General features: G+C 49.9%; 2 protein-coding genes across 4 annotated transcripts in view; one reads left to right on the forward strand and one right to left on the reverse strand.

The window, feature by feature from the left end:
* The window catches only part of VWCE (von Willebrand factor C and EGF domains), a 30,892-nt gene extending 27,665 nt beyond the window's left edge, over nt 1–3,227 (forward strand). For all 3 annotated transcript variants that reach the window (XR_016216545.1, XM_002721055.6, XM_089307949.1), the window contains exons 19-20: nt 130–220; nt 1,648–3,227. Coding sequence is in view for 2 of the 3 variants with exons in the window: in XM_002721055.6 (XP_002721101.4) it covers nt 130–220; nt 1,648–2,273 (717 nt within the window). In the remaining variant the exon portion in view is untranslated. The remainder of the gene's footprint in view (nt 1–129; nt 221–1,647) is intronic.
* A 15,147-nt stretch (nt 3,228–18,374) lies between these two features.
* LOC138844145 (pepsin II-1-like) lies at nt 18,375–27,578 on the reverse strand. Its single transcript, XM_070051168.2, has 9 exons — nt 27,430–27,578; nt 26,888–27,047; nt 24,857–24,974; nt 24,019–24,137; nt 23,185–23,384; nt 20,397–20,513; nt 19,702–19,846; nt 19,507–19,605; nt 18,375–18,697 (listed from the first exon to the last, which is right to left on the reverse strand). Exons 1-9 carry the CDS (start codon nt 27,483–27,485, stop codon nt 18,548–18,550), a joined length of 1,164 nt encoding a protein of 387 aa, XP_069907269.2. The 5' UTR covers nt 27,486–27,578; the 3' UTR covers nt 18,375–18,547.
* Between the last annotated feature and the right edge of the window lie 396 nt (nt 27,579–27,974).

A 27,974-nucleotide genomic window follows, 5' to 3' on the forward strand; every position in this document is an offset into this window, starting at 1 on the left:
TTGTTTTCCGGGTGAGGGCCCAGGCACTGCAGTCTCTGTCCCCCTGCTGGTGCAGGATGCCTGGGGTGTCACTGTTCTGGGCAGGCGGGAGGAGCTGGGCTTTCTCACATCGTCCTTCTGTGTCCCCAGCTGGGTGAGGTGAGCTGTGAGAGGATTCCCTGTCAGTGGGCCTGCGCTGACCCCACCCTGCTCTTTGGGGACTGCTGCTCCTCCTGCCCAGGTGAGTGGGTCCTGGGTTCTGGACGCCATCATCTTCCACTGCATCCTGCTTCCCAAAAATACAGCGCCTATACAGTACAGGAGGTAAGAAACCCAGGCTCAAGAGGACCTGTGGCTTGCCACAGGTGGCACGGCGGGGCTCGGGATGCCTCTCAATGATGTGGCCCTGGTGTGCTTGCCCTTTGTTCCTCTTATTTCATCATCTCCTTCCGGAATCTCTTCCTCTTCTTTGGTTTCTTAAGATGTAGGATTTAAACATTTTTTGTGTTTTATTTTTATTTATCTAAGAGATAGAGCTCTTTTAAATGCCGAAGCCAGGAGTCCAGAAACCATCCGGGTTCCCAGGTTGGGGCAGGGGGCAAAACGCTTGGGCCATCCTCTGCTTTCCCAGGCCCATTAGCAGGAACATCTGGGCTTCCAATCGGAGCTCATACGGGAGGCCAGCCTCACAGGCAGCAGCTTAACCCACTGTACCACAACACAGGCCTTTTGGTGTATTTTAAAATAGAATCACTCTGGGTTTCGGATGTGCCTGATGGCCTTTTTCTCACCCTGTCAGCAACCTCTCTTCTCACACTGCCTCCTCCTCCATTGCTTCTAACACAGCCTCTTCCTTATTTGTCCTCTGTGCATTGAGCCCTGAGGACACACCAGGCTCCTGGCTGAGATTCAACACATTTTTACTAGACTTTATTTTTTTAAAGATTTCTTTATTTGAAAGGCAGAGATAGAGAGCGAGAGAGAGAGGAGAGGAGAGAGAGTGATCTTCCATCTGCTGGTCCACTCCCCCAGTGGCTGCAATCGCTAGGGCTGGGCCAGGCCAAAACCAGGAGCCAGGAGCTTCTTCTGGGTCTCCTACTTGGTGCAGGGAGCTGAATTGGAAGTGGAACAGCCGGGATTTGAACTGGCACCCATATGGGATGCCAACACTGCAGTCGGAAGCTTAATCTTCTACACCACAGCGCTGGCCCCTAGACTTTATTTTTTAGAGCAACGTCAGGTTTATGGCAAAATCGAGAAGGAAACAGAGTTCCCATCCTCCCTGTCCCCACACCCCACCGCTTCCCCACTCCCAATATTCCGTACCACAGACAGCTCATGTGGAATTCACACCCAAAGTCCATAGTTTGTTAGGGTTTAGGCTGAGACTGTCAGTCCTCAGTTGTCATTATGCCCATTTGACAGCTGAGAAGAGGTCCAGGGGAGGTAATGTGCCTTGCACAAGGCCACACCATGAGTCCTGGCAGAGCCACTCTGCTGAGCTGTCCCCTCCATTCGTCTTCTCTTCCCGGAGATAGGAGAGGCTGCCCGCGCAGGGTGCTGGGGCCCCTCCAAGGACAGCACTTGGGTGTTTGTTCCCAGCAGCTTGTCCCGCGCCGCGTCGGCCACCAGGGGGCACCACTGTGCGTCTGTTCCTTCCCTCTCTAGAGTTCCTGTTCGCTGCGGAGGAACGGCAGGGACCAGCGCCTCTTGGCCGCCTGGAGTTGGGCAAAGCCGCGAGGAGCCCCCGAGGAGACGCCACGGCCCCTGTCAACTGCAGCTCCTGCCCGGGGCCCCCGCCAGCACCGCCTGCCAGGCCCGCGCTCCCTCTCCTGCAGCTCCTCTTGGGCACAAACGTGTCTGACACGCAGACCTCGCGCGCCGAGTCCTCGGGAGCCCCGGCGTCCACCTCGCCATCTCCGGGACCGGGACCCGGACCGGAGGGCACGTCCCCAGGAGAGCCCGGAGACTCCCAGCCCCCTGCCCTCTCCCCAGGAGCCTCCACGCCACCTCCGGCCCCTCCGGGGGCCCCTTGGCCACCTCCTGTCACTCCAGAGGGCCCCGTCTCAGCCTCGGGGACCCGGACAGCAGCCAGGCGGCCCACTACGCTCCTGGCTGAAGCCTCAGCACTTTCCACGCCGCACTCCGGCCCCTCGGAGACCTCCACGCTGCCCCTCAGGCCTCGCAGACCCGCTCGCCCCGCCTCCAGGCTCCCAGCAGCCCCCGCGGCCGCCCGTGCCCGCTCCCGGCAGCACCCGGAGGAGACGCCGAACGACGGGGAAGCCATCTTGTGAGCGGGACCCGCGGCTGGGAGACTCGGGACAGAGGACGCTGTGCCGGCAGCCCCGGGAGCAAACAGGCTGACTACGGGCCGGACCCAGTGGGCACTGCCTGAGGCTCGCTCTGGCGGGCTCCTGGCGGGGACGGCACCCCCACTGCTGGGCGGAAGCTGCTCCCGGAGGCGTTGGCCTAGCGCCGCCGTGGAAGTCCTCAGATGTGCGCTCCAGGGTCATCCCTGGACCCCACGGCCGCCTGTGCCCTGCGCAAGGGCGGCCTGCAGAGGAGGAGGCGCAGAAGGGGCCTGGGCTCCCCCGGGGACTGTGCGACCTCCTGATTAGAGGTGGTCTCGGTTTCCCCAGGCCCGGGCTCATTCCCTCCTCACCTGTGGGGAGGGGGGATCCTCACTCCAAACCACAGGTAGTGAAGGAGCTCCCCCCGTTAGCCCCTTGCTGGCAGAGAGTGTGCACCAGGCCAGGGCTGGGCTGGGTGGGGTCTCCTGTGAGCCCCCGGTGGCTTCTGACATTGGGAGACCCCTAGAGTGAGAGGGGGTACTCTGCCCAGGGCTCTGCGATGGGTCCCTGGGCGGGGCGGGCTGTGTTTTATGTTTTAGGCCTGTCCTCCTTAGGAACACCTGTGGGCAAGAAAGCAGCAGACGGGAGGAGGGGCCAGGCTGCGCATAGGCCCAGAGCCCTAACCAAGCCCCTCCTGAGCTCAGAGGTGGGGGGGTGGGTGAGTGGCTGGGGCAAGGACACAGGATTTGTACCCCTGCCTCCGCCTGTGTTGAGGAGGGACGTTGCCCTCCATGTCCTTGAGTTCCATATCCACACATTCAACCAACTGCACATCGGAAGCAGACGTTTTTTCCTGATCATTATTCCCTAAACAACATAATAACTATTTGCATAGCATTTACATTGTGTAAGGGTCTTCCAATATTTGTGAAAAGTGAAATTAAAAGATAAGTTTTATTTTGGTGCAAAAAATATTTAGTAGTTTTAAAAAATACTTCTTTCTTTGTTTAAAAGGCAGAGACAGAGAGGGAGAGAGGAAGTCCCCAACTTCTGATGCACCCCCAAGTGCCCACAACAGCAGGGGCCAGCCCGAAGCCAGGAGCTGTGAATTCAATCCAGGTCTCCCACGTGGGAGGCGGTGCTCCGAGTATTGTTGCCTTCCAATATGCAGCTTAGCAAGAAGCTGGAATCAGGAGCAGAGCCAGGACTTGAACCCAGGTACTCTGATATGGGATGTGGGTGTCCCAGGTGTGTCTTAACTGTGATGGCAATTGCCTGCTCCCAAGATGTATTTTTTTTTTCTGTCTGAATTGTTATTTATTTGGAAGGCAGAGGGAGGGAGAGAGAAAGAGAAAGATATTTTGCATACTGGTTCACTCCCTGAATGTCTACAGCAGCTGTGGCCAGGCTGCAGAGCAAGCTCAGTTAGGGTCTCCTGTGTGGGTGGCAGGGATCCAGTTACTTGGGCAGCTTCTTCTGGAGTTCAGAGGGACAGCTGACAGCGGGTGCCATGACCACATCAACTATTTTTGGGTTCCTCCAAAGCAGAGCTAAGATAAATGCTTGGGTGAGAGTCATGGGAAGAAGGCCAATCAGTGTGTTAATGAGCCACTCACGGCTATGGGCGCTCAGTCCTGCTGGGACCGACTGGGGACTGCATCACCAACCTCGGGACCCTTAAGGGTGTGAGATGCAGGGGCAGTTGTCCTAGTCTTGTTCCTCACTCTTGGAGGCCTGCAGTACTGCTCATCTGGTTTTTATTACTCTAAGGAAATCCCTGAGAAAGGAAACGTTTTAGAGAAAAGAGGTTAATTGGGCTCAAGGGCAAGGCCCTTGGATGGGCTCGGTTCTTGTGAGAACTTTCTTGGTAGAGACCTGGGGCAGTGTATGGCATGACATAGCAAGAGATGTGTTGTATGCAGGTCGGTGTTTCTATCTGTCCCTCCTCCCTGAACACCGTAGTCTTGAATGTGTGTCCATTCCCTTCATACCGTGGACATATGACTGGAGATTAAAGTGCTGTGTCAATGGGCTGTGAGAGGAGAGACCATGTTGAGACGTGGCACAGGCTCCTCCAGGACTCACAGACTCCTCACAGACTCCGCCAGGAGTGCAGCTAGCCCACCCAAGGACCCAGTGTGCTTCCTTTTCACAAGAAGGTTCTTGGGAAGGAGGTACAGGACCCATCTGCAGGGGACCTTGGGTTGGGTCACAGCTTCCCGGGGATATGGAAGACATGCTGTACCCCTGGGACGTCCCCATGTGCAGGGTTCCCTGCCCAGGACTGGCTGCTGCTAGAGAGCTCCAGACCCTCATTAGGACTCCAGCTGGGTGCAAACTGCTCTTGCTGGGAGGAGCTCAGGTCTGAATTCTCTGCAGCCTGGGCGCCAATGGGCATGAGGGATTGAGACACCCCATTTTTTTGTGACCTTGGCTCCCACTTCTAGGGCTCTGGAAATAGTATGAGATGAGGGGTTGACGTCAGAAGCCTGTTCCACTCTGTCAGTTTTCCTGACCCCGGAGCTGCCCCAAAGCCAAGTGATCAGAACTGTTTCAAAAGGCATGGTTTTAAGGATGAGTATTTGTCCTAACAGCTAAGTATTTGTCCCACCTGGCTTGGATTCTCAGCTCCCAACTGGCAGCTTCCTGCTAAATGCAGACCCCTGGAGGTAGTGGTGTTGTCAGCATATGGAAAGGCGTGGAGGTGGAAAAAAGCCTAAGCTAGTTGCAGAGTGGGAAGATGACCAGTGTGGTGGGTGCTTAGGGTGAGGGGATCAAAGTGCAGGAGGGAAGGTACCCAGGAACCAGGAAGTTCAAGCCAAAGGTGTGTTGTATCCCTAGTGGAATTGCAAGGCATTCATTGGCTTTTTAAGCAAGGGAAAGATGTGACCAACTTTGTTTAAAAAAGATCGCGAAGCTGTGACAAATCGGTCGAGAGGGTGAGACTGACGCACTGGGGAGACCTGAGACACTGCTGGGTGGTAGAGCTCACCGTAACCCTTTGCAGAGGCCAGCACCAGCCTTTGGGCCAGCATCTCCAGCAGAGAATTTGGGCAGCTGTAGATTGAGGCAGGCGTCATGGGAATTTTTCCAGTGTGCTTGCCGAAGAGCACGGGACTAGTAAGTAGGTTTCCTAGCTCAAGGGGTGTAATGGACATCAAGTGAAGGAGAGAAAGATCACAGCAGGACTCGTCAGAGTCTGATTGGCACCTGGGCCTGGTGAACTTTGAAGAAAGACCTAGAACATAGTATGTTCCATACTTATTTTGAAGCTGTGTTTTTAATGAAACGTTTTGCAACCAAACCCTCTTAGAGGAATGTTGCTCTAAATTCTTCCCTTGTGTTTCCAGGGCTTACATGCTAATGGGCATCAACCCATTATCCACAACCTAAAATGAAGTAGGGAGGTGGATTATTAAATTTTTCTGGTTCTCGCCTTGTACCTAGAGAAGCATTCTAAATGCATGTAAGATTCATGAAGTATTAAGATTTTATTTAAAAGGTGAGAAAGTGAACACACACACACGTGAGTGTGGATTGCCCAGCACAGAGGTACCCATCACGAGTGAGCAGTGGTCTCAGAGAAGGGTAGGTGGAGGAGGCAGAGAAAGAACACCCAGCACCTCCTTCAGTCACAGTGTGGCAGAAGAGAGTGCTGCCCGTTGGCCTCTTTTATGAGGTTGACAGGAGTGCCTCTATGGGCAAGAAGTCACCCGGGAGTTTTATGATACCTCCATGAAATTCTAGGTGGATGTTGGTATATATAACTTAATTGTACCTTCTCTCAAGTTCTGAATGAAACAGATGAATCCTGGAGAGGGGGGCTTTTTGATCGACAAGTAGGAGGATAGTGTTACACATGGCCTGGGGGTTGTGATTTCCAAGTACTTCCAGCTCATTAGATCCTATACTAGCTACCTGTCCCATATCCTTCCACCCTCAGAGGTTTCTTTCTTTTTTTTTTTTTAATATTTATTTTATTATTTATTTGAAAGAGTTAGACCTCTCTCTCTCTCTCTCTCTCCCCCGAGAGAGGTCTTCCATCTGCTGGTTCACTCCCCAATTGGCTGCAACGGCCAGAGCTGCACCAATCGAAAGCCAGGAGCCAGGAGCATCTTCCGGGTCTCCCCTGTGGGTGCAGGGGCCCAAGGACTTGGGCCATCTTCTACTGCTTTCCCAGGCCATAGCAGAGAGCTCAATCAGAAGTGGAGCAGATGGGACTTGAACCAGCGCCTATATGGGATGCCGGCACTGGAGGCGGCAGCTTTACCTGCTATGCCACAGCGCCAGCCCTGCTCAGAGATTTCTGACCCTTAATCTTAAGGGGGTGCTGAGGAATGAAGTTCCATCTTCTATATCTACTGCTGATCAGGGACATGGTCGTGCCTATCCAGGGTTTGGAAACCTCTTCCTATCTAATCTAATGGATCTATCTCACCAGCTGGAGAATTTTTTCAGTCACTTCCAGTGGCTGTTGTTTGAATTGTCTTCATTATCCTGAGAAGCTTTTAAATTCTTCTTCTTCTTCTTTTCTTCTTAAAGATTTATTTATTTGAAAGGCAAAGTAGAGATAGAGAAAGGGAGAGATGGACAGGTCTCACATCTGCTGGTTCACTCCCCAAATGGGTGCGATGGCTGGGGCTGGGCTTGGCTGAAGCTGGGAGCTTCTAGGTCTGCCATGTGGGTGCAAGGGCTCAAGTACTTGGGCCTTCCTCTGCTGCATTCCCAGGCACATTAGCAGGGAGCTGGATTGGAAATGGAGCAGCTGGAACTCAAACTGGTACCCATATAGGATGCTAGTGCAGCCAGCAGCTTAACCCATTATGCCACAAGGATAGCCCCTAGGCTTTTAAATTCTGAAGAAGACAAATTTACCAATCAGAATAAGCATAATTGGAAAAATGGTAAATTGCAGGTAGAATATCCTTTAAGAAAGGAAAAGTATATTCTATTTCCTAAACAGTTGGTGCTGATAGATTGTCTCTGTGAAGATTACAAAACCATCTTGCCTAGGCATAAAGATTTGTAATATCTTTTTTCACTGAACATAATTCTCTTTGAAGTATCTGTGACAGATTCCATTAATCACTGCACATGCTCCTTATTCTATCAGTATATATTCTATGGCTAGTTGGTTTCCATGACTACCTTAGAACATCCACAGACTTGAGTACTTGCAGTGAGAGCTGGCTAGAAGCATAGGCTGGTTTGCCCCAGGCAATAGACAGAGTTTTAAACATGGCTTCACAAGGCCTAGCTGGGTTCCCTGATATTATGGTAGAAGGATTCACTAGGGAGTTTTCCTGCCAATAGCACCTTCCTGAAAGAATCAGCGGAAGAGGTAGGTAAAACATGCCTGTTGTAAAGTGCAGCAGGCTTAATTTGACAAAAGCCGAGGCCTTACTTATCTTTTTCTTCTTCAAGAGGTATTTGAAGTCTTCAGTTGGTTCACAAGCAAAGGCAGAATTGTCCTCTGTGTGTTCCTGTGAATACTGGAGAGGTGGAAGTGTAATTCTTGGCGAATGTGCCCAGTTTGGATGCCCTGTCATTTGACTGTAGTAGGAGTGCTCAGTAGCACTTAGTAGGTCTCTTCCATTAGGTTGTAATTGATCAGAAGGGGATCCTTCCTTCCAAGTTTTTAATACAGCTGGGTCTCCTGGAGAGAGAGACTTTTGGGATCTGGCACTGGGAGAATTTTGTTACTACGCCCCATCAGAGCCTTCTGTACCTGGCCTGGATTGAATTGTGCTTCATCTGGTGTTGAGTTTCTGTGTTAAAGAGGATGTTGGCAGTGAGGAAGGGCCTTCCATATAACATTTCAAGTGGACTAAGTTTTAAAGCAGCGTTAGGTGCCATTCTCACCCTGAAGAAGGCAGTAGGCAATAACTTAAGTAAAGCAAGGTGGTTTTTTTTTTTTTTTTTTTTTTTCCTAGAACCTCCTGTGCAGCAGCTCTTTTTGCTGCCTTATCTGCTGGTATTTTTCTTGCTAACATGACTGTCTTTCTTCTGGGGTCCCTGTAGTGAATGACAGCCACTTCTGAAGGTTCTAGTACTGCCTGAAGGAGAGTTAATTTCTCTTTTTCATATTTAATAGGAGCACTCTTTGTAGTCAGTAGGCCTCTTTTGCTCCAAATTGCTGCATGTGCCATGCAAGGAAAGCATCTTGTTTGGAGTGTGTATATGTACAATTTTTTTTAAGATTTTATTTATTTATTTGAGAGATAGAGTTAGAGACAGAGCGAGAGAGAGACAGGGAAAAAGGTCTTCCATCTGCTGTTTCACTCCCCAAAGAAACCAAGAGCCAAGAGCTTCTTCCGGGTCTTCCATGTGGGTGCAGGGGCCCAAGCACTTGGACCATCTTCCACTGCTTTCCTAGGTGTGTTAGCAGAGAGCTGGATTGGAAGAGGAACAGCTGGGACACAAACTGGCATCAATATGGGATACTCATACCACAGGTAGAGGCCCAACCCACTTTGTCACAGTGCTGGCCCTGGAGTCTATAAATATTAACTTTTTGACCTTTTCCGAATTGCAAAGCTCTGGTCACAGCAATAAATTCAGCCTTTTGAGCTGAAATTTTAGATGACAGTGCCCAAGCTTCTGTCACCTGAGTAAGATCCACTGTGGCATAAACTGCCTTTCTGTCTCCTTCCTTCATGAGGCTACTGCCATCAGTAAGCCACTCAACATCTGGATTTCCTTTCTTTTTTTGAAGATTTGTTAATTGATTTTTTTTTTTTTTTTTGACAGGCAGAGTGGACAGTGAGAGAGAGAGACAGAGAGAAAGGTCTTCCTTTACTGTTGGTTCACCTTCCAATGGCCGCTGCGGCTGGCGTGCTGCGGCCGGCGCACCACGCTGATCCGAAGCCAGGAGCCAGGTGCTTCCTCCTGGTCTCCCATGCGGGTGCAGGGCCCAAGGACTTGGGCCATCCTCCACTGCACTCCCTGGCCACAGCAGAGAGCTGGCCTGGAAGAGGAGCAACTGGGACAGAATCCAGCGCCCTGACCGGGACTAGAACCCGGTGTGCTGGCGCCGCAGGCAGAGGATTAGCCTATTGAGCCACAGCACCACCGGCCTGTTAATTGATTTGAAAGGCAGAGTTAGAGAAGGGGGGAGAGAGGGGGGAGAGGGAAGAGGGAAGAGGGGAGAGGAGAGAGGAGAGAGAGAGATTGTCCATCTTCTGATTCACTCCCCAAATGGCTGCAATGGCTGGGGCTGGGCCAGGCTGAAGGCAGAATCCAGGAGCTTCATCCAGGTCTCCCACATGAGTGGCAGGGGCCCAGGCACTTGGGACATCTTTGGCTGCTTTCCCAGGTGCATTAGCAGGGCGCTGGGTTGGAAGCTGAGCAGCCAGAACACGAACTGGCACCTATATGGGATACAGACAGCACTTAACCTGCTATGTCACAGCACAAGCCCCTCTTTTTTTCTTTTTAAATTTATTTATTTGAAATGCAGAGTTACAGAGAGGCAGAGGCAGAAAGAGGTTTTCCATGCACTGGTTCATTCCCCAGAGGGCTGCAATGGCTGGAGCTGTGCCGATCCGAAGCCAGGAGCTCCTTCCGGGTCTCCCACATGGGTGCAGGGTCCCAAGCACTTGGGCCATCTTCTACTGCTTTCCCAGGCCATAGCAGAGAGCTGGATGGGAAGTGGAGCAGCCAGGTCTCCACCAGCGCCCATATGGGATGCTGGCACTGCAGGTGGCAGCTTTACCTGCTATGCCACAGTGCCACCCCAGTAGCCCTTTTTTTTTTTTTTTTAACAAAGTTTTTTTGAATTATTTATTTGAAAAAGAGAGATTGAGATCTTCCATCTGCTGGTTCATTCCCCAAATACTGCAGTATTTGGTCCCTGGGCTGGAACAGGCTGAGGGCAGGAGCCAGGAACCTCTTGTAGGTCTCTCATGTGTATAGGGGCCCAAGCACTTGGGCCATCTTCCACTTCTTTCACAGGCACATTAGTTGGGAGCTGGATCGGAAGTGGGGCAGCTAGGACTCAAACTGGCACACATATGGGATGGCACATGTGGTGACTTAATCTGCTATGCCAGGATGGTAGCCTTAACTTCTGGATTTTCTAGCAGTTCATGTTGTACAATAGACCTACTGGAATACACCTGCTCTATGATCTCTACACAGGAGTGAGTCTTTTGGTACTTTCAGATGGCAATAGAGTACCTGGGTTGAGGACTTAGCATACCTTGAGAGTTACCTCATGAGAGTCTAATAAGAGACCTGGGGCCGGCGCCGCGGCTCACTAGGCTAATCCTCCGCCTAGCGGCGTCGGCACACGGGGTTCTAGTCCCAGTCGGGGCGCCGGATTCTGTCCCGGTTGCCCCTCTTCCAGGCCAGCTCTCTGCTGTGGCCCGGGAGTGCAGTGGAGGATGTCCCAAGTGCTTGGGCCCTGCACCCCATGGGAGACCAGGAAAAAACACCTGGCTCCTGGCTCCTGCCATCGGATCAGCGCAGCGCGCCGGCCGCGGCGGCCATTGGAGGGTGAATCAACGGCAAAAGGAAGACCTTTCTCTCTGTCTCTCTCTCTCTCACTGTCCACTCTGCCTGTAAAAAAAAAAAAAAAAAAAAAGAGAGAGACCTGGAATATCGTGAGATGAACTCCTGTTAGCCACTGATGTACTTTAATTTCTAAAAATCTTTATAGCTGGTATGGAGCTTGAGTTTCGAGTGGCTGACCTAAACTCTGCTTGGTGGTTTTCTCTACCAAAGTGCTCTAGCAGCAACTGGCTGTGTGTGCAGGCCATCCTGCAGCCACTGAATCTAGCTGTTTAGAAAAGTAGGCCACGCAGTGCTGTGGTGTAGTGGGTAAGGCAGCTGCCAGCAGTGCCGGCATCCCATATGGGCACTGGTTTGAGACCTAGCTGCTCCACTTCTGATCCAGCTCTCTGCTATGGGCTGGGAAAGCAGTAGAAGATGGCCCAAGTCCTTGGGCCCCTGCACCTGTGTGGGAAGACCCGGAGGAAGCTCCTGGCTCCTGGCTTCAGATCAGCGCAGCTCTAGCTGTTGTGGCCAACTGGGGAATGAACCAGCGAATGGAAGACCTCTCTCTCTCTGCCTCTCCTTTCTCTGTGTAACTCTGACTTTCAAATAAATAAATGAATCTTAAAAAAAAAAGAAAAAGAAAAAGAAAAGTAGGCCATGGACTGTGGAAGTGGTCCCAATTTCTAAGTCATTATACCAAGAACTACCCCTTGTTTCTCCACCACAAATAGAATCAGTGGCTTGTCTGGGTTAGAGATTCCTAGTGCTGGAGCTTCTGTTACTAGCTCTTTAATCCTTTGGCTTCCTGTTGCTCTCCTGTCCGGTAAAGTGGGTCCTTGTCAGGACCCTTAAAGCCTCATATAACTGTTTGGCTATCAACCCAAGTCCTGGAATCCATATTCTATACAATCCCCAGTCTTGAGGATCTACTCTTTCATTTTAGTGGGAAGATGATCCTCATTGGGTTCTGCCTCAGTGCACGCTAACATCGTAACTAAGGACTGACAGTTGGTATCTCTTCTAAAGCAAAGGAGTTGGACATTTGGACATCACCCAAAACTGGTGAGAGAGAAGAATGTTCTCTATCTGATACACAAAGGATAAAGTAAATCTTTGAGAGTGAGGTTTACCATAAACTCCCATAATAATACAACCGGTTGAGAATAGGGGTCCAGCATAAGAAGTTAGTACAGAGTTAAGTGGCCCCAGTGTCAGTTACGAAATTAACATGCTTACCTGCAGTCTCCGTACTCCTCCAAGGATATTGGCATGAGATGTTTATTTCCTCAGGAGCCACCTGAGTCTCCAGGGCCATCGGTCTTCAGATAAGGCCATGAGCAGAGGGACAGTCCCTTTTCCAGTGACCACTTTTCTTACACTGGGGACATGGACTAAGGAGGTCCTTAAGAGGAACACTCTTTATGCCAGTGTCCTGCTATCCACATCTAAAGTACCCGCTTGCCATGACAGGTTGCCTGTTGGGCTGACCCCAAGGTTGCTATGTGTTGGTAGCAGGAATTGCTGTCCTGTTAGCCTGCTGCCTGGACTGCTTCCCACGCTGGAGTATTTACGTTTCAAGCCTGTCACTGTTGTTAAAGACTTCAAATGGTATTTCTCTCTCTCTGTCTTCTCTTTTCTCTTCTCTTCGATTTATTTATTTGAAAACATTACAGTGAGAGAGAGAGAGAGAGAGAGAGAGAGAGAGATCAATCTCCCATCCATAGCTTCACTCCCCAGATGGCCACAACAGCCAGGGCTCAGCCAGGCCAAAGGCAGGAGCCAAGAGCTTCACCTACATCTCCCACAGGGTTGGCAGGGACCAGACATTTGGGCCATCTTCTGCTACTTTTCCCAGGCCATTAGCCTAGAGCAGGATTGGAAGTGGAGCAGCTGGGACTTGAACTGGTGCCCATATGGGATGCTGGTGGTGTACCTACTACGCCACAAGGCCAGCCCTGAAATACTGTTTCTACCAGTCGTCTCATGGGGATTTGAGGTGCCCTGACCAGTTTCTGAAGCTTCCTTCTAATATCCACCTGCTGCCTGACTGATGAAATGAATACCAAGTAAAGTCTAGCGTTCAGGGGATCAGGATCCACGTTAGTATATTTCTTTAATGCATCTACCAGCTGTCCCTGAAACAAGGCTGAGTTTTCTTCTGCCCCGTTACCTCTCTGATTTTATCATTATTTATAGGACTGATAGTACATTTCTTCATCCTTGCCAATAGGCATGAAAACATATGATCTCTTATCTGTTAATCCTCATGTCACTTCTGATAATTCCAATCAGGAGCAACTGTTGTGACTGCTGAGACCCCATAGCAAAATACCCAGGATCCTGAGCCGCCAGAGCATCAGCGTGGCTTTGAGCCTCAGCCGACATAACACTGTTTGTCTTTAGTGTTACAAACGTGTAAGTCAGTCCAAGTTAGGTCACAGAGTTAGGGCCTCAAACTCATTGGTAAATCTAGGAGGGCCCTTTAAAAATCTTTCTAGATTTTTTAAAAAAGATTTTATTTACTTGAGAGGTAGAGTTACAGTGAGAGGGAGAGAGAGAGAGAGAAAGGTCTTCTGTCTGTTGGTTCACTCCTCAAATGATTGTAACGGCTAGATCTGAAGCCAGGAGCCAGGAGCTTCTTCCCGGTCTCCCATGTGGGTGCAGGGACCCAAGGACTTGGGCCATCTTCTACAGCTTTCCTAGGCCACAGCAGAGAGCTGGATTGGAAGAGGAGCAGCCAGGACTTGAACCGGCGCCCATATGGGATGCCAGCACCGCAGGTGGAGGATTAACCTCCTGTGTTATGGCGCCGGCCCCTAGGTTTTTTTTTTTTTTTTTTTTTTTTAAATGTTGTTTTAAATCAGATGTGGTGAAAGGGACACATACTCTAATTGTCCCAACTGCACTGCTACTTCTCACAAAAGACAGGATCCCCACTTTTGGCTGCTAAGGAACCCCACTGTGAGTAATCCTGGTTGTCCTCTGGTAAAGGGGGACAGAGAGTCAAAAGGTGGAGGTGGTAGAATGACAGAAGTTAAAGAGTCAGGTTCTGAAGGTACAGGATGATATCTGCTGTCCTTTGGAGATGATCCTGGTGTTGGAACTTTTTTGCTTGGGAAGGTTGAGGACTTGCTAATAACGGGTCATCTATGAAATCTATTGGTTGTTCCCTTGTCTTTGGAAGAGTAGCAGGGTCGTGATATAGCCCACTACCCTTTTCATGAGTAAAATGTTGATATAGTGCCATAAAGCCCTATACAAAAGCAACTTCTGACCATTTTTATTGTTCTTTAAAATAGAGGTCAAGTTCTGAAACAGTATTAGAGTTAAGATTCCCATTCATTGGCCATGTTTCTCCATTTCTCAGCTTACAATTTGGCCAAAGAATATTACCAAGGAAAACCAGCTTATGACACCATTCAGTTTAAGAGCTTCTCAGTGATTAAATGTGCATCCTATGGGTGTTAGCCGTAACCGAGTCTGTAACTTGGGAAGACAAAAGTTAAGAAGGGCTCAGTGTAAATTCAGTTATGCTTAAGCATATGGCTTAATGTCTTGTATTAGATACATTTTGATGCCTTGGAAACTATGTTTGAAACCCAAACTGGGGTTTTCTGTTTCAGCCCACCTCTGGGGGCTGGGGAGGGGTGATTCCCTTTAGGTTGAGCTGAATCTGGGGTATTATTATGGAAAGCTATAGATACACACGGACCCACAGAACCTATAGTAAACTGGCCACCAGGGGGTGCTGCTGTGTTGCTGAGGCACCAGTTTACCACAGGAGGCAAATTTTTTTTTTTAAAGATTTATCTATTTATTTGAAAGTCAGAGTTACTCAGAGAGAAGAGAGGAGAGGGAGGGAGGGAGAGAGAGAGAGAGGCAGAAAGAGAGAGGGAGGGAGAGGGAGAGGGAGAGAGGTCTTCCATGCGCTGGTTCACTCCCCAATTGGCTGCAATGGTTTGGGCTGCGCCAATCTGAAGCCAGGAGCCAGGAGCTTCTTCCGGGTCTCCCAAAAGTGGGTGCAGGGGCCCAAGGACTTAGGCCATCTTTTACTGCTTTCCCAGGCCATAGCAGAGAGCTGGATGGGAAGTGCAGCGGCTGGGACTTGAACTGGCACCCATATGGGATGCTGGTGCTTTAGGCCAGGGTGTTAACCCACTGCACCACAGCACAGGATCCCTACCTGGAGGCAATTAACGCATGTATGATTGGGCTTTTTTCCTAGCACCCCAAATGCCCTTGGGGCCATGACTACTGCTGCTAGTGATTTTGACTTCTAAGGGATATTGTACCTTAGTCTGGGAGGTTATCCTCCAGGATGATAGAAGCCAGCGTATGGCTGAAACCAGCTGTCAAAATTTTAGCTTAAACCCACCTTGAAGCTTTTTGTACCCTGAGAATCCTGGGGGTCTTACTATAACGTACATTGAATTTTTCGACCTTAAGAGGCATTGAACCCCTACCTGAAGATACCCATATCTTCAGATGTTGGAGTTGAGAAATCTCCATGTTACACTGAAAATTCTAACTCTTGCCAACCAAGCAGGTGTGTGCAAAAATGCATGGAGGTCACCATATGGGGGACAGGTTTCCCACCCATCGACTTGCAAAAATGATTGGGGATTGAGGGGGGTCCCACTAGAGGCCATGATTATGGGAGCAGAAGTCCCTCCACAGCTGGGTGTGGAACCTCTACCATATTTGGAAGTCCTGCCTCCTGACACCTGGCATGGTAATCAGGCAATAGAAACTATTTGATCACTTCTCTTTCCAGAGAGGTGAAAGAGTGGAATTAGTGAGTGAAAGTTGTGTGAGCCCACCAGTTTTTTTTTTTTTTCAAGATTTATTAATTTATTTGAGAGGCAGAGTTACAGGGATAGGGAGAGACTGAGAGAAAGGTCTTCCATCCTCTGGTTCACTCTCCAGATGGCTGCAACACCTGGAACTTGGCTGATCCAGAGCCAGGAGCTTCTTTTAGTCTTTGACATAGATGCAGGGGCCCAAGCACTTGGGCCATCTTCTGCTTTCCCAGGCCATTAGCAGGGAGCTGGGTTGGAAGTAGAGCAGCCGGGACTCAAACTGGTGCCTATATGGGATGCTGGTGCTGCAGGCGGAGGCTTGGTCTACTATGCCACAGTGCTGGCCCAAGCCCATCAGTCTTAGGGGAAAAACCTTAATTTGAATCCTTAAGACAGAACTAATCCACCACGTGTAGTCCATCCATGGATGCTAAATGCTGTGTGGCAGCTTGTCATACAGAAACAATTAACTATGAAATATACTACAAACTGTGGGTATTTGTAAATTACAATGAGTGCATATAGATAATCTGCCCTATTCCTGATTTTCCATAGGAATCCCCTTAACACTAACAGTTTCTTGCAATTCCTCCCCTGCACATGATAGCATTAGCAGCAAAGGCATTTACATTTACACATCTTAACAGAGCTGCCCAAACAGCAAGAGCAGTGAATTGGGGGAGAGATGTATTAAGATTTCATTTATCCAGGAACCTCATGTGAATGAGAGAGATTTAGTTACCCCACTGGTGTCTCCTGTCTGGCTTTTTCCAAGCTCCCGCCTGATTAAAATATTTATTTATTTATTTGAAAGTCAGAGTTACTCAGAGAGAGGAGAGGGAGGGAGGGGGGGGGAGAGAGAGAGAGAGAGAGAGAGAGAGAGAGAGGTCTTCTCTCCGCTGGTTCACTCCTAATTGGCTGCAATGGTCAGGGCTGCGCCAACATGACGGGATTATTAAACTTTTCCAGGTTCTTGCCTTGTACCTAGAGAAGCATTCTATGTAAAGGCATGTATAAGGTGCACACAGTTATAAAGTTTAATTTAAAAGGTGAGAAAGCAAGCATACATATACACATACATACATATTCATGTGGAGGGTGGGTTGTCTCATACAGAGAAATGCCCATAATGAATAGTCAATGGACCCAAAAAGAGAAAGGGGTTAAGGGAGGGGAAACAGCACCCAGCACCTCTCCTAGTAATGGTCTCTGGCTGAAGAGAGAGCTCCCCAATTTTTTGGCCTCTTTAAAGAGGTCAGAGTGGGGTGTTTCTTTTTTCTTTTTTTTTGACAGGCAAGAGTGGACAGTGCAAGAGAGAAACAGAAAGGTCTTCTTTTACCATTGGTTCACCCTCTAATGGCTGTCGCAGCCAGCGCGCTGCGGCCAGCGCACCGTGCTGATCCGATGGCAGGAGCCAGGTGCTTCTCCTGGTCTCCCATGCGGGTGCAGGGCCCAAGGACTTGGGCCATCCTCCACTGCACTCCTGGGCCACAGCAGAGAGCTGGATAGGAAATGGAACAGCCGGGACTGGACCTGGCACCCATATGGGATGCTGGCACTGCAGGTGGCAGCTTTACCCACTACAACACAGTGCTGGTCCCTTTCCTCCTTTTTTTTTTTTTTTTTTTAAAGATTTGTTTGAAACAATTACAGAGAGAAAGGTAGACACACACACACACACACACACAGAGAAAGAGAGAAAGCTTCCATTTTCTGGTTTACTTCCCAAATGGCTCCAGTGGTCAGGGTTGGGCCAGGCTAAAGCTAGGAGCCAGGGTTTTCATCCGTGTTGCCCATGTGGGTGACAGGAGCCCAAACACTTGGACCGTCTTCTGCTGCTTTCCTAAACTGTTAACAGAGATCTGGAACATATGTGGAACAGCTGGGACATGAACCAGTGCCCGTATGGGATGCCAGCATTGCAAGCAGTGGTGGCTTAACCCACTATGCCACAATGCCAGTCTCTCTATCTTCTTCCCCCACCACTTTTTATGTATTTGAAAAACTTGGAGACAAAGACAGAGAGAGAGATAAAAGAGATCTTCCATCTGCTGGTTCATTCCCCAGATGCTGTCAACAGCTGGGCTTGGGCCAGGCAGGAACCAGGATAATAGAATTCCATCTGGGCCTCCCATGTGGGTGGCAGGGTCCCAAGCACTAGAACTGTCACCTGCTGCTTCCCAGGGGGTGCATTAGCAGAAAGCTGGGACTGAAAGCACATATGGGTTTCCAACCCAGATTCTCTGAAATGGGATGCAGGTGTCCAAAGGAGTTGTCTCCCAAACTGCACTAAATGCCCACCACAAAACCATCTTCTTTAAATTACAAATAGGGGCATAGATCAGTTTGTGGTCTTACAGCCAGGGTCTTGAAGGTCTCCAGTTGTTAGCTCTTCACAAAGTCTAGCTTGGAAGGTCTTGAGTGTCAGTGTTTGTCACTTTCCTTCAGTGTTGAACAGCTTGGCCTACTCCTGGGTACTCAGAAACATCACCACTGTAGCCACTTGCCCTTGATTTTCCATCTTTCCTTATCATGTCTTGGTGGCTCTGGGAGAAGTAAGAAATTGCCTCTCAACTGTGGGCCTAGATGCCCTACACTGTTGGGACAATGAGCCCAGTGTTTCTGGTCCCCAGGTCTTTTTGTGATGCTCCTAGCAGGACCTGCTGATGCCCACTTGGCCTAGCCCTGTTATGAAATGTCACTGTGTTTGGTGCTGTGCAGGTGGACATGGTTGTTTCTGCCTGTCTGCCTGGTGTCGTGATGCAAGGGATGTGCAGGGGAAGTACTAGAGAGGAGAAGCAGCCATGCGTGCGTTTTCATCAGCTGTTTTTATTCTACACTCGTAGAGTGACGGGAGCAGGGTCAAGCATCTCAAGTCTTTTGGACAGTGGCTGTTTAGGAACAATCAGGAGAATTCTGTCCATCTACGGGGGTGCAGGACAGGGGCCAGATCTCTCTGGAAGTGGTTTCTAAGTTGCAGGTTTAGACTGCGGCAGCCAGGCCGACCTGATTGTTGGCCCGGTCGAAGACGGTGAAGTACTGGCGGATGAAGACATCACCCAGGATCCAGAGCTCGCCGTAGGAGGTGTCAAGGTTCATGCCCTCGAAGCCGCTGATGCAGTCGTCATCTTCCTGCAGAACAGAGAGCCGCAGAGTAGTCAAGAGAGAGGGTCAGGGTGACAGGGCAGGGTAATACACATTACAGGCTCTCAGGTCTGACTGCAAGGCCTGTGCAAAAGAGGGGCTTCCTGGCTCAGTGTCCAGGCATGTATCTGATGCTGACCTGGGGGGTACCTGTAGAAGCTGCTCACTGCACTCTTGGTATGCAAGGATTGCTGAACATTATCTGATGTCTTTGACAGACCCATGAACTCTGACTTCAGCACCAGGGTTTAGGGAGAAGTCAGCTTCTGGGAAGGGTTTGGAAATCCTGTTAATGGAATTTCTTCTCATTATTCCCATCCTGGCCATGGAATAGCAGGCAGCCATGGTTCTTTCCCTTCCCTGGGTTACAGGGTTCAGCCTTGGTTACGCGTTACACTTGTCTGGGGAGAGCTCCAGGTCTCACTGAAGGTCAGCCCACTGGGGAAAACTGGTTTTGCACCTGGTCATGTAGTAGAAAGTAAGGAGTATTCCTGTGGCTCACTGGACTAAAGGTGTAGTCACACTCAAGTGATCCCTCTAACTACGCTGTGAGGGTAGAATGAGCTGACATCTCTGGCTTTTACATGAAATGGATGGTTAGGCTGCACCTTGCCCAGAAATGATAGGCAGGACTGAGACTCAGGGCTCAGATGCAGGTGTCTAAATGGACAGAATCCCCTTTTCAAACATCATCATTTTTTGCCTCAATTGACAGAAGTGTGCTTTCCCTTGTGAGAGGGCAGTGTGTGGTCACCTGATAGATGGGCCCATCCTGAGGCTGGCCCAGTGTCCCTTACCTTCAGGATGTAGGCACTGGCAGGCAGAGGGTACTGGACATTGTTGATGGTGAAGACAATGTCAGGCAGGGAGTCTATGGCAGAGCAGCTGATGATATTCTGGGAGGTAAAGAGTGGGAGGGTTACCAGGGGTTCACTCCTTCTGAAAGGTACTCCCACCACTTGAGTCTAGAACAGATTTGGGGCTGGACTTGCCTCGCCCAAAAGGTTCTTGGAAGCTCCAATGTAGCTCTGGATGTTGGAAATGGCGCTGGTGGGGCCAGCCAGCAGAGAGGTGCCGGTGTCAACGACGGCCTGGCAGCTGTCAGCACAAGCGATGGTCTCTCCGTCCATGGTGATGCTGAGGGTGAGATGCAACAAAAGGTCCCCTGATTCCCCAGGACTCAACACCTGCTACCCTAGATGGACCTTCCTTCAGGTACAGAACAGCTGGGAGGTTAGGCTACAGAAAGGCCAGGGAAGTCATGACCTGAGATGATTTCTCAGTACTTTTACCCTAATCCTAGTCTGCCAGTGAAATTCTTCCTAGGGAACAATGTGTGTGATGTTGCGTGATGTTTCTCAGGTATCCTAAATACTGAGAGGTGTTGATAGGTGGGTTTGCCAGCCCCCCCCGCCCCCCCCCCCCGCCCCCCCCCTGGGTGTACTGGGAGGTGGACCTGTTTCCTGGATCACAAGGAAGTGACTTTCATCCTTGTAGAGGATGTAGAGGAACCTCTCTCTCCCCTTCCAGAGAGGTTCATTTCCTGGGCTGTCTCTGGTTTGGTCAGTTTCCAGCTTCCTCCTGTGCTGGCTATTCCAGGGAGGTTGGGAGTGCTGGTCAAGTATGAGTCCATAAAGAAATGGGATTAGGGTCCAGGCCAGGATGCCATGCAGCAGTGAGGTCTCACCTGTCCACGGTGATCTGCCAGTAGCCCTCATGAGAAACAGGCACCCAATTCAGACTTCCAGTGTAGTAAGAAGAATCAATGCCACCGAACATCACCAGGCTGCCTTTCTGCTCATCACTGTGGAAAGTGGGGAGGGGGTAGGGTTAGAAGCCAGGAATTCATTCATTCATGTGTTTGCCTGTCTGCTATTTACAGCATAAGGGGTACCGTGATGGGTACTCATCGGTGCTAGGAGCTGTGCTGCATGTGTGACCAATGTGCGTTCTTTTCATCTTCTGTCATCCAGGCAATGGTCAGTACTATTATTTCCACTTTACAGAGACTGAATCGAAGAAAGACAACTTGCTCAAGGTCACACAGCTGGAGAGTTGTAGCCTAGAGTAGACCCTAGAATTTCTGGTTCTCAATGTGTGGTTTGTACCCAGATACCCATTCTAGTTGACATGGGGACCAAAAGAGAAGTGAATAGGGGACAGTGTTGGCTTTTAAAGACAGCTGGGGTAGTTCGCTGGTTCTCAGCTGGGGCTGGTATCTCCGTTGTCTGGAGACATTTCTAATTGTCATGATTCTGTTTGGGCAGGGGGTGTCACTGAGATCCAAGGGGTCAGGGCAGGGGTTTAGTACACTCCCTGAGCAGTGCATGTGATAACCCCAACAATACAGAACTATCAGACCCAAAATGTCCAAGGTGTTGAGCTGGGGTAGCCTCTGTGTACCTGGGGAGATGCAGTGGCCCACAAAATATACTTAAGTACTCATGAAACAGGTGATGTTTAGGAGTCCCCTGATTATTGAGTGGCCAAGAGACACAGAGGGTAAGAGAGCCCTCATGTTGGGGTGTTTTCCAAGTCTTTACTGTTTTAAGTTTATAGGGATGCAAATACAGATGTTAACAAATTAGTCACCAAAGAGCTGGCCATTTATGAAACACAGCCCCACTCATTTTAACCCACCCAGCTTTGCTGTAAACACATGAGTGTGCAGTGCAGCATCTAGCAGAATTGTTAACACCTGAAGAAAGGCATGAGCGATGGCCAACTGTTAAGGGAGGACGTTAGGGATAGAGGAAAGTTGGTGACAGCCTTGGTTCTTCTTGCGTAGAAGTCTACTCAGCCAAAACCCACCTGGTTTATTCTTCATTCGTTATTTAATCCTACATTTTGATAAGTAAAAAAGAAACTTGCTTTTATTTTATAATTTCATTGTTAAAGATATATGAGGGCACATCAAAGTATTCCTAGAAAAATAGAATTAAAAGAATATATATTGTAGCCAAACTTTTGGACTCTGCCTTCAAGGGGTCTACAAAATGTTCATGGGAAATGGATTTTATATGAAAACCTATGTATGGGGGGGGGCGACACTGTGGTGCAACTGGTAAAGCTGCCACCTGCAGTGCCGGCATCCCATATGGCTGCCAGTTCAAGTTCTGGCTGCTCCACTTCCAATTTAGCTCACTGCTATGGTCTGGGAAAGCAGTAGAAGATGGCCCAAGTCCTTGGGCCCCTGCACCTGCCTAGGAGGCCTGGAAGAAGCTCCTGGCTTTCGGCTTCAGATTGGCCCAGCTCTGGCCATTGTGGACATTTGGGGAGTGAATCTGTGGATGGAAGACTTCTCTCTCTCTGCCTTTGCCTCTGCCTCTCTGTAACTCTGCCTTTCAGATAAATAAATATTAAAAAAAACCCGGCCGGCACTACGGCTCAATAGGCTAATCCTCCACCTGCGGCGCTGGCACACCAGGTTCTAGTCCTGGTCGGGGTGCCGGATTCTGTCCTGGTTGCCCCTCTTCCAGGCCAGCTCTCTGCTGTGGCCCAGGAGCGCAGTGGAGGATGGCCCAAGTGCTTGGGCCCTGCACCTGCATGGGAGACCAGGAGAAGCACCTGGCTCCTGCCTTCAGATCAACGCGGTGCGCTGGCTGCAGCACGCCGGCCATTGGAGGGTGAACCAATGGCAAAAGGAAGACCTTTGTCTCTCACTGTCCACTCTGCCTGTCCAAAAAACAAACAAACAAAAAAAAACCAAAAAACAAAAAAACAAAAACAAAACCAACAACAACAACAAAAAACAAACTCAAACTATGCATGGGTTCAAAATATTTGTATCAAAGTAACTTATTTTTAAATTTGAAAGACAGGGTGGCAGGGTAATTGTGTGAGAGAGAGACAGGGATATTTCAATCACCTGTTCAGCCTCTGCATGTCCACAACACCATGAGCTGAGCCCTTATTGACGCCAGGAACCTTGAACTCAATCTAGGTCTCCATGTGAGTGACAGTGACCCAAGTTCTTGAGTCATCACCTGCCACTATCCAGGTGTGCAGTATGAGAAATTAGGTCCCAACAGAAGAGTCAAGACTCAAACCAGGCACTCAGTATGGGATGTGGGTATCCGAAGCAGTGACTAAACCACTGCAACTAACAGACACTCCCTAAATGTAACTGAATTTCATTTGCTACAAAATTTTTGACATCCCCTCCTAAGTCCCAGTCAACTCTTTTCATTTTTTGCTGTGAATTTTGAGCACTGTGTTAAGTGGTTTCACTTTAAATGGCATCTTTTGAGGGTCAAGAATGAGGGAAACAGTACCAGTGAATAAGTGGCTAATGACATTGGAGTTGAGTAATTCAGGAGACAAAGACTTATGCTGGTAAATAACAGTGAAGACTGTCATAGATAAATAGATAAATAGATAGATAGATAGATAGATAGATAGATATAGTTATTAATTCCTTGCTGGGCCAGGTGAAAATGGTCTCTGTGGGAGAAGCCCCGGGCTAGCCAACTTACGAGCTCAGGTAGACAGAGAAGAGGTCCTGGGACACCAGGCCCTGGTTCCACATGTTGTCAAAGACGGGCGTGGCATCAGAGGCAGAAATGCTGGGGTAGGCCAGACCCAGGATGCCATCGAAGGGAGCAACCAAGAGGAAGAGGCCAGGCTCTGTCTTGCTCAGGCCAAAGATCTGGTTGGTATCTTCGATGCTTCCAACCTGTGTAGGGGAAACAGATGATGTCCACCATGAGCACCTGTCCACCTAGCACGCTGGGGTTTGAGCCATGGACTCAGAGTGATCCTGCTTCATTTCCCCCAGGATTCAGCTTCCAGGCCATCAGGATGGAAGGCAGGGAGAGAGACTCTCCTGGACTGCACAGCTGATGTCTAGATGGCCACCATGTGTGACTTGCTGTGAGATTCTGTTGCAGAATGGATGGTTACTGCATTTGCATTTCAGATCCAGCAAATTAGGGCCTGTGAGCCCTGCCATGCCTGTGTGGTTTGTAGAGCTTATGAGACTAGAAGGAGGTGGAGGAAGAGGAGGAGAGGCTAAAAGACAATTTAGCCTTTCTGTCCCCAGTCCTCACTTTCTCCATGACATTCATCACTGAGGTTGGTTGAGGGCTCCAAGCACCACTCCTCTTTTGCACATCCTGTTCAGCCCCAGAAGTGTATGTGACAGCTCTGCCACATTGCCCGCTCTCTGCCATGTTAAGTTGCTTGTGTGATCTCTGCGATTCGTAATGCTGGTATGAATTTGTTCTGGGGGATTCACCATGGTTCCCAAAGTACCTCACAGCTACCCCAGGGTGGGGCAGTGTAAGGGGGCAGAGACCCCAAGTGCTCACTTTCACAGTGTCGTATCCCAGGATGCCTGTCATGCTGCCAGTGCCATAGGTAATGGAGAGCGTCTCACTGGTGGCCTGGAAGGTGGAGGAGTCATCAGGGTTGAACCGCTTATGCAGGACTGCAAAGCAAGGAAGTGACATAATTAACCTCCAATGGGTCAGCAAGCATCATGTGCTGGTAATGTCTTCCTGGCATCACGTTTCTTGGCTCTGGGTGTTGCTCTGGAGGAGAAAGATGATCTGTACCCCAACATGACCTTTGAGGTGACCTTTAGAGCACTGGTTCTGCTCCTGACTTGTCAATTGGCACCATCTCACTGGTGGATGCTCCCAGCCTACTCCCTGGGTCCTCCCGGCACTCTTTGAGCACAGCAGCCTGGTTGTCCATGGTGCTGAGCACTGTCACAGCCTCCCACACAGCCTAAAACTCAGGTCAAAAAGCTGGAAGAGGATGGAGCTTGAAACACTGTGACTTCCAATGACAACATCTCCTTTTTAATGAGTTGCTCACTCATCTCCGGGGTGTACCAGCCTGATTCTAAATCCTCTGTGTCACATGGCATTCTCAGCATGGCTAGCCAGCCTGGAGCCCTTTATGGCCAAGCCTCACTTTGGACCCTTATAGGCTGTCTGCTCTATGAGAATCTGACCATGTCTATTCATCCCTTTATGCCCCAGAGCACCTGTGTGCAGTGCTTGGCTCCTAGTAGCTGCCCAGGCAAGGCCTCTGTGGCTCCAAAAGGCTAAAGTGGGAACTGTGAGAAGTCCCTAAGTGGTCAGGATTCCCAACATCAGCTGGTGCCTGGGGAGGGGAGCCCAGGCAGGACCAGGTACTCACTGCATGCAAGACTGGAACAGTAGGTGGAGGGCACCCACAGGTTGGAGGAGCCGGTGTCAAAGATGACAGTGAATTCCTGAGGGGGGGTTCCGATGCTGATGGTTCCAAAATACTCGGTCTGCAGGGGTCAGAACAGCACAGCTCAAGGACCTGGGGCTTCCCGTGTGGGACCTCCCTAAGGGCTGGCTCTTCAGTCTACCTCTCCATCATCATCTCTTTCACCTCCCCATCCAGTGCATACTCCTTCAAAGCCCGTCCCCGGTCTCCACTCTTCCTTGAAGTCTTTGATTGCTCCCTGATTGCCTCTGACTGTTCTCTACTAAGGACCTTTTCATCCAAGGCTGGTCTGCTGTCCTCTGTCAGCCAGTGCCCTGCCTGTGTCCATCTTGCCCTCCTGGAGAGTATACCTTCTCAGAGGATGGGGTGTAACCAGTGGCACCCAGCCAGTCAGGCCTTGAGTGCTTGTTCATTAACTTGCTGATTGGGAGACACGTAAGCCACTTAAATATGGGGTAGAAATCTCTTATTTTTAAACCTCAGTGTGGACAGGAGATTTCAAAAAGGAAACTATTGGTGTTTTCATTCTCAGGGTCGGCACTTTCCCCCTTGCTAGCTCTGCTCCAGTTACCCTGGTGTTTGTGCTATTCTTGGACAAAGACAAGTTCCTTCCCACCACAGGGCCTTTGCCCTGGCTGTTCCGTAGCCAGGTCTTCCTATGGGTGCCCCTTTTTCATCATTCAGAATTCTCATCAAATGTCACCTGTATGAAGTCTTCTCCACCACTTCATCCAAATTTGCCCCCTCCACTGTTTTTTCTTCCTCTTGGTCCAATTAATGAATGAATGAATTATGCTTAAAGTCCCTTATCATTACTTGAATTCATCCCACATTCTTGTTTGTCCTCCTCTCTTGAATATGAATCCCTGGAATTTGTCTTGCTCACTGTTGTGTCCTCAGCATGTGCAGAGCCTCTCCACTTGACAGCTGTTTTGTAAATATTTGTGAAATGAATAATGGGCTGATGTTTCTGACCTCTACCGAGGCCATGCTGGGCCCTGTGCGGAGCACTTTATGACTTGCAGGCACTCAGCATTAACAGCTCTGTTAATGACTTGCAGGCACCCATGGATGGTGGTTGTGAATGGGTCTGTTCTGTAGACCAGGACATTGAAGCTCAGAGCATGTGACTAAAGGCATTGCTCCCCATCCCCATTTGCAGTAGGTCTGGTAGATCTTTGAGGCCAAGCCCTTGACCACAGGCAAGGCCACTTTGTACCCTTAGCTGTGTGCTATTCACATAGAGGACACGTGGGAGACTACTGAAGACTAGAATGTGTCATTGTCATTGTGTCCCAAATAAGAGGTCTTCAGACTCAAATCTAATGGCATCCCTCCAGGGATTCAAACCAGTCTGTGTGGAAATTATGGTCTGGATAGTATCCTGTCTCTCTCAGGTTTGCTCCACCCATGGCCCCTCAACCTCACTTGGCACCAACCTCCTTCCCTCTCTGCTGTTCTCACACACTCATTTCTTCCTCCCTCAAGTGCACTGGGCTCCCTGTGGCCACAGATTGAGCCTGATCCTCCTGCTCTCTGCAGTCCCACCCTCTTGGAAATTTCTGTTCTTCCTTCATTGCTCCTAGGAGGCTTCCCTCTCCTCCAGGAGCCTCTCATTCACTGAGTGACACCTTCACTTTGTGGCCCTCATCCTAGTTTCATTTCTTACTGGGTGGTGAGGCTCAGTGAGGTCATCTTTCCCCCTTTGCCTTATTGTGACTTTGCTCAGTGCTGCCCCCTGGTCCCAGCACAAAGCTTGACACAAAACAGGGAACTCTATAAACAAACATTGAAAGAACCGACGAATGAATGATGAACAATTGGGAGCAACAGTTGTGATTGAGAGTTTTCCTGACAGCCCTGGGCTGCTGAGATCCAGGGAGCAGTCCCTGGCTGTCATCCATTGCCCCCAGACACCCTCTCTCCTCCTGGCTCCGTCCTTGCCGCTGCTCCTTCCCCCTGCCCATGACTCACATCCAGGTAGTTCTCCAGGCTCTCAGTGGACACCGAAGCGAAGGTCTCTTTGGGGAAGTACTTGGTGGCCAGGTTGGGGGTGTGAGTCTTCAGGTAGTCCTGCAGCAAGCCCTTCTCAATCAGGTTCTTCCTCAAGGACTTCTTTCTGACCAGGGGGACCCTGGGGCAGAGCATTGGTGCAGGCATGGTTAGGGGAGGAGGGATAACAGGGTAGTATCCTGCTCAGGAATGCTACAGGGTCCTGAGAAAGACAAGGAAATTGGACTGAGAGAGAAAACTAAGGAGGAGGGGAGAAGTTCCCATTTGTTATCCTGTAGTGTACAGAAGGGAGGCTAGTGATGGGACTCAAACCAAACCCTCAGGGTCTGGGCTGTTAACCATGCCTGCAGTATGGCCTCCCCACAAAGGCAGAAAGATATATAAGGAAGACTCTAGATGGAAGAAATAGGGGAAATAGGACAAACAGCTGGTGTGGGAGGCAGCAGCATGCTGGGAAATTGCCTCTTGGAGCCGCTCTTCCCACTGCCTGACCCCAGACTCACTTGTGGATGATGCACTCAGAGAGTGCCAGCAGGCCGAGCAGCAGCAGCCACTTCATGGTTCTTCCTGGCTCCCAAGTCAGTGGGGAAGGCAGGACGAGTGGAAGGTGTACAGCAACAGGCAAGTTCCGCTACTTATATATGGCCCGCATCTTGACTGTAATAGGTCTTATCAGCCTGTAAATGCCACCTGCTATCACACTTCCAAACAGAACAGTCTCTGATAAGACAGTCCCACCTCGAGTCACGTTCTGGGGAGCTGCTAGTTGAGCTTTCCACTAACACCACATCCTATGGGTAGAGTGTACCTGCCTAGAGCCCGTGAGCTGTTGAGTGGTGGCTTGAATTATGGAATGAGCAGGGCCCAGGTTACAACTTCCAAGCTTACTGTTTTGACAGAATTGGTCAGAGGTGCACTGAATAGAACACTGAATTGGTATTGAAGGAGATCTGAGTACCCTGATTTGTCCCAGTGGGACAGATACAGGGTTCCTAGAGGGCATCTTCCCAACTTAGTGATGGGTGCTCTTGCTGTATCTGCCACTCCA

The sequence above is a fragment of the Oryctolagus cuniculus genome, chromosome 1, assembly GCF_051225735.1.
Source record: "Oryctolagus cuniculus isolate XC-2025 breed Fujian yellow rabbit chromosome 1, ASM5122573v1, whole genome shotgun sequence".
NCBI classification, from domain to species: domain Eukaryota; kingdom Metazoa; phylum Chordata; class Mammalia; order Lagomorpha; family Leporidae; genus Oryctolagus; species Oryctolagus cuniculus.

Excerpts from the sequence above, each read along its gene's own strand:
- LOC138844145 (XM_070051168.2), bottom strand. The coding sequence starts at position 27,485 with ATGAAGTGGCTGCTGCTGCTCGGCCTGCTGGCACTCTCTGAGTGCATC. Across the intron at positions 23,385-24,018 it reads TGGGATACGACACTGTGAAA|GTTGGAAGCATCGAAGATAC; the intron begins GTGAGCACTTGG and ends TCCCCTACACAG. Across the intron at positions 19,606-19,701 it reads CCAAGAACCTTTTGGGCGAG|AATATCATCAGCTGCTCTGC; the intron begins GCAAGTCCAGCC and ends TTTACCTCCCAG.